We start from the raw sequence: 6000 nt of genomic DNA, 5'->3' as shown, positions 1-6000 counted from the left end.
GCTGCATAAAGGTCAATACATAACTGAACTTTTGAAATGTATTTATGATTAGCGTGAAATTTTGTGACTCATGGGGAAAAAGTATAACTCGTTTCATGTTCTTACAAGCCTTTATCTTGTTAAAGACAATGACCCTGTTTCTATATGGCTTTATATTTACTTTTACCAACTTCACCTCAGGTCATGTAAGTGCATAGTGTTTATAGGGAAGTAGGCCAATGCGTCATAAGCCAAGGTGCCCCTCCCATTTACTCTATTAATGAATCAGTTTTAGGCTTAAAAGTATTCTTTGTCTTTGCCATTACTGCTTCCCTTGTGAGGTTATTCAATTTGTGTACTATTCTGCTTTGAAAAAGTACTTAAGTAACTCATATTTAATTATGGTCTGGTGCTTGAATATCTTTTATGGATGACTTCTTTTTATTTTGTGGTTCATGATAAAGCCTTATATCTTCATTTCCTCTTGTTAATTGTCTTAAACACTTCCATTAGTTCACTTATATCTTGAAGTAACTTTGAACCATGTATTTTTTTTTAGAAGTGGACACCTACATGATATAGTAATAGAAAATTAAATAATTTTGTAAATTATATTACATCAAAGTAATATATGTTATTTCTGGCAGAAGTCAATAATAGAAACAGTTGTTAAAAACTATAAACAAACAAAGTTGCATAGACACCTTTAGATCCCATCTTTATTTTGATAAATTTGGAAGTTGGAGGCAACAACCATGGCCTGATGACCTCTAGAATTACAGGTATTGCATTACTAAAAGCAGGTTAGGTTAAGTAGGCAGGTTTGGTTAGGTTAGGTTGGGTTAGAATATACGAATTTACCATACTTTGATTTCTTCGACCTCCACCTCTACCAAAACAAACATGGTGTCTCAAGTAGTCAAAGTGGCTATGTTTGTTTGATAATAGCTTTTAGCAGCTGTTTCTCTTATTGATTTCTGCCAAGAATGACATATATTACGTTGATGTATTATGATTTACAAAATTATTATTTAATTTTCTATTACTTACCTTAAACCATAACAAAGGGGCCTTTGAAAGTGTGAAAACTTCACTTTACTAGGGAATGGAGCTGCAAGAGCAAAATATAACTGATGCTGTGAAACAATACATTCCACTGAGGAAATACCAAGTCACCACATCCACAAACTTTCATGGGTTACATGGGCAATCTATCTGAAAAACAAAGTATAAAAAAAAAAAACCCATAAGATCAGAAACTTGAGAACCAAAGACAGTATAGACTATCTATATACCAACGGCTTTTTCCCCCATACCCATTCCACCATCCTTTCCTCCCATTCCTCTTATTTTCTCTTGCACTACCTTGGGTCAGAAGCAATGCAGCAAGACATGGCATATCCACAGCAAGGCTGCTTCACTTAATTGGTGACCTCCCCTCTCCATCCCCTCATGCAGAAAAAAGAGAAGACTGGGAGAAAGCCTTTCAGCCAAGTCATAATATCATTCATAATAATTTCCTAAACCCCCATCCCCCACCCCCTCCCTTCCTTGCATCACAGTATCATCTATACACAGCCATTCTCTACTCCCCCTATCTCCTGCCTTTTCCCTTTCTTGCTCAACACCCCTTTTTGCCCCATCCATCCATCTCATCCTCAGTTATACATCATCAAATTCACTCCATCCACCTTTGCTTTCCACACCTCTTTTACTAATCTTTCTTCATTCATTCTTTCCATGTGTAAAAACCATCCCAATACTTTTTCATCAACCCTATCTGCCATCTCCCTTACCAACCCAGCTGTCCTCCACACATCCTTGTTTCTCACTCTATCTTTGTAACCCCTACCATACTTCTCGGACTTTCCATCTCAAACACATTTAAACTTTTCCTCTCTCCCTCTTAAATTTCAGGTCTCTGCTCCATACAGTACTGTCAGTATAATTCCCCCTTCATACAGTCTCCTCTTTGCATCCATTCCCAAATGCCTATTTCTTATTACATTTTTTAATCCCTCAAGGCATTTACTTGCTTCTCTCAATCTACAGTTTACTTCCACCTCAACTCCTCCCTTTTCTGCCACATGCAACCCCAAATATCTAAAGTATCCACTTCCTCCAGCCTCTCTCCTTTAATACTTCTAATTCACTCCCATCCTCTCCCCTTGTACATCTCATCACCTTACTTTTACCTACATTTACCTTCAACTTTCTCCTATCACATAACCTCCCAAACTCTATCACTAACTCCCTTAATTCTTCTACTGGCTCTGCCACAAGCGCAGTGTCATCAGCAAACAACTGGCTCACCTACCACAGTTCTCCATTTTCTTAAACTATACTCAATCTCATGCCCATTGCCCTCTCCTTTACCTCCTGCATCACCCTATCCATGTACACATTGGACAGTCATGGTGACATGATATCCCTGTCACAGTGCCACCTTTACCTCAAACCACATGCTCTCTCCATTTCCAGTTCAAACACAGGCTCTTGTTAAAACCTCTTGACTGCCCTTAACAGCTTTACCCCAATCCCATATATCTAAAAAAAAAAAAAAAACACAGTGCCTTTCTGTCTACCCTGTCATAAGCCTTTTCCAAATCCAAAAAGGTCCCCAAAAAAACATCCTTGCTTTTTGCTAAATCTCTCTCACATATCTGCCTTGCCATAAAAATCTGATCCATGCAACCCCTTTCTCACCTTTCTCACCATACACCAGGTAGGGCCAGTGCCCTGTCAGTTGTGTTGCCTCACGAAACTTCTCCACCAGGTACGATCCTCGTAAAGTTCCTCTTCTTCCACACTCTCTATTGTTGATCCTCTCGCTTCAATTGCTTCCCTCACTCCATCTCTCCATCTCTTTCTGGGTCTTCCTACCAGCCCTTCCCTCTTGGATTCCATCGATAATATTTAGCAGGGTACCTTTCTTGACTCATCCTCATGATGTGTCCATACCATCTCAATTTACTTCTTTCTACAAATTCTAATATTGATTCGATGTCCAGTTCATCTCTGATATCCTCATTTCTTAAGCGATCTCTTCTTGTTACTCCCTTTATTAATCGCAACATTCTCATCTCTGCTGCCTGTATCTTGCTCTTTAATCTCATTGTTAGTGTCCAGGTCTCTGAGCCATATGTTAATACTGGTCTTAGTATTGTTTTATATATGATGACTTTAACTTTTGATGGTATGAGTCTGTCTTTTAGTAGTGGATACATTAATCTTAGATTATTTGTATATTTTTCGATTCTGTTTGTTATTTCTTTCTCCATATAACACCTCTCATTTATTTGAACTCCCAAGTACTGAAAGTCTTCCACTTGTTTCAATTGTATTCCATCTATTTCTATCTCAATATCATCTTTCTCTCTCGCCACCATCATTACTTTAGTTTTATTTGCATTTATTATCATTCTTGACTTTTTCAATTCTTCATTCCATGCATTCAGGGTATCCTGCAATTTTGTACGAGACTTTGTGATTATCGCAATATCATCTGCATATGCCAATGTAGTTACCTCTCCCCCAAGTCTCAGCCTCTTCATGCTCCTGTCCATGAACAGCACAAACAGTAAAGGAGATATCACACCACCCTGTCTTACACCCTCAGTTACGTCAAACCAGTTATCCTCTCTTAGCTGGGTCCTTACCACACTGACATTATTTCTGTAAAGACTCTTTATAGCTCTAATTAATGAGGGTTCTATCATATATGTTGGGTCTTCTAAAGTATCCCATATTTCATTCCTTGGTAACCTGTCAAATGCTTTTTCTAGATCTACAAAAGCGATGTACACATGTTGGTCCCACTCCCAATTCTTTTCTATTATCATCTTCAGTGTGAATATTGCATCCGTTGTTCCTCTCTGGGGTCTAAATCCATATTGTCCTTCTTCCAGCTTGTCCTCAACTATTATTCTTAATCTCTTCTCTAGTACTCTTTCATATATCTTCCCCACTTGTGACAGCAGTGATACTCCTCTATAGTTCCTACATTCAGTGCGATCACCTTTCTTAAAAATTTTACAAATAATTGCCTTCCCCCAATCAGCTGGCACTCTACCTTCATTCCAGACAATGTTAAAAACTCTGGTTAGCCACTTAACTATATCTTCATTTCCCTTCAGTAGTTCGACTGGTATACTATCACTTCCAGGGCTTTTTCCATTTTTCATAGCTTTAATAGCATCTTTAATTTCATTTGTTGTTTTACTATTTTGTTCTGTTCTCTGAATAACTTCTTCATCTGTTGGTCTCTCCACTTCTGCTGGATTTAGAAGCTCTGAGAAGTATTCCTTCCATCTCTCGTCCACTTTGCCTTCCTCTGTGAGTAGTTTCCCTTCCTTATTTTTAATTGTATTCACCCCACTTTCTTCTTTCCTTTTGTAACTTTAAGCTATGCTGTATACAAGTTTCTTTGTGCCCTGTATGTCCTCTTCCAGTTCTTTTCCTAACCTCTCCCATGTCTCTCTCTTAATTCTTGTTTTTATTCTCTCAGCTTCATTTCTTGCTGCTTCGTATTCTCTTCTGTTTTTAGGATTTCTTCTCTTCATCCACTTTCTGAAAGGAACATTTTTGTTATTAACAGCTTCTCTGACTTCTTCTGTCCACCAAACTGTTTTCTTTTTCTTTCCTCCACTGACTCGCTTTGTTCCAATCACCTCTCTTGCGATTTGGATAATTTTTTCTTTCATATTCCCCCATTCTTTCTCTATATCTTCTGTTTCTTGATGTCCTTCAGGTCTAGCTTCATAAACCTTCACTCTGTATTGTTTATAAATTTCTTGTTCTTTTTGTCTTTCTATTTTTATTCTTTCTCTTACAAGCTTTTTCAATGGCTTGAACTTTTTTATTTTCATTTTTGCTAAAACCAAGCGGTGGTCAGAATCTAGTGATACAGAAGGAATACTTTTCACTTCTCTAAAGATATTTTTTTTGTTAGTTAAGATCAGATCTATCATTGACTTCTCTACATAATCTCCTCTTTCAGAATTACACCTGTACCAGCTCCATTTATGGGTGTCTCTGTGCTTAAAAAATGTATTCATAATAGCTAAGCTGTTTCTAATGCAGAAGTCTATCAGATCTTCACCTTCACCATTCACCTCACCTATTCCAAATGCACCCATCTCACTTTCTATATTGTTTCTCTTATTTCCAACATGGGCATTCAGGTCCCCCAGTACGATCTTGTCTACATCCTCAATTTTGTCCAAGGTATCCTGTAATTTCTGATAAAAGAATTCTTTTTCTTCTTGGGGTCTTCCTTGTTGTGGTGCGTATACTTGTATTAATGAGACTTTACTTGTACTTAATTGAAGTGTCATACCCAATATTCTCTCATTAACATATTCTATCTTACCAACTCTTTCTGCAAAGTTTGGTGCAAGGATAAACGCTACTCCATACTTTCTTTCATAGTTCATTCCTTTATAAATTAGATGAAAATCATTGTGTATCTTCTTCATACCCTCTCTAACTAACCTGGTTTCACATATCCCCATGATGTCTATATTTCTCTCCAACATTAGTTCCACAACCTCCTCCAATTTACCATTCAATGTAGATGCATTGATTGTACCTAATCTTATATTCCTAAGAGACTGTCCATTATCATTTCGAGTTCGTTGCCGTAAGTTCCGTCCGCTCCGAGGCATCACTTGTGTTTCTTGAGCAAGAGTATCAAAACCACCGGCTTGCTAGGCCTGTCGTGGTCCTCAAGACTGCTAACTAGTTCCACCAAGGCGTCTATTGCTCCCCGAAGGTTACAGATCTGCTTTCATCAGATCCGAGCAGACAACAAGTAGGTTAAGCCACTGCACCTCAACAAGATTACACAGCCTCTTGTTCTAGTATATGAAAGCTCTAGAACCCCTACCATTCCTAAACCCACACTGTTCCTCACCAATTACTCCCTCTGTACCTCACCTAATCCTCTTAATCAAAGCCCTCCCATATGCCTTCCTGACTACACTCAATAAATTGATCTTTCTCAAACTACTACACTCACAT

General features: G+C 38.0%; 1 protein-coding gene across 7 annotated transcripts in view; it reads left to right on the top strand.

Moving 5' to 3' along the window:
* rngo (DNA damage inducible 1 homolog rngo) overlaps nt 1-6000 on the top strand; it is a 99235-nt gene that overhangs the window by 54787 nt on the left and 38448 nt on the right. For 4 of the 7 annotated variants that reach the window (XM_076210858.1, XM_076210867.1, XM_076210850.1 and 1 more), the window contains exon 2: nt 2709-2755. The exons of the other annotated variants lie outside the window; for them this stretch is intronic. In XM_076210858.1, coding sequence (XP_076066973.1) covers nt 2709-2755 — 47 coding nt within the window. The remainder of the gene's footprint in view (nt 1-2708; nt 2756-6000) is intronic. 7 annotated transcript variants of the gene reach the window in all.

The sequence above is a fragment of the Oratosquilla oratoria genome, chromosome 2 (assembly GCF_046742065.1).
Source record: "Oratosquilla oratoria isolate Oo_2021 chromosome 2, ASM4674206v1, whole genome shotgun sequence".
In the NCBI taxonomy this organism is placed as follows: Eukaryota; Metazoa; Arthropoda; class Malacostraca; order Stomatopoda; family Squillidae; genus Oratosquilla; species Oratosquilla oratoria.
This window is presented reverse-complemented; position numbering and strand designations above follow the sequence as displayed.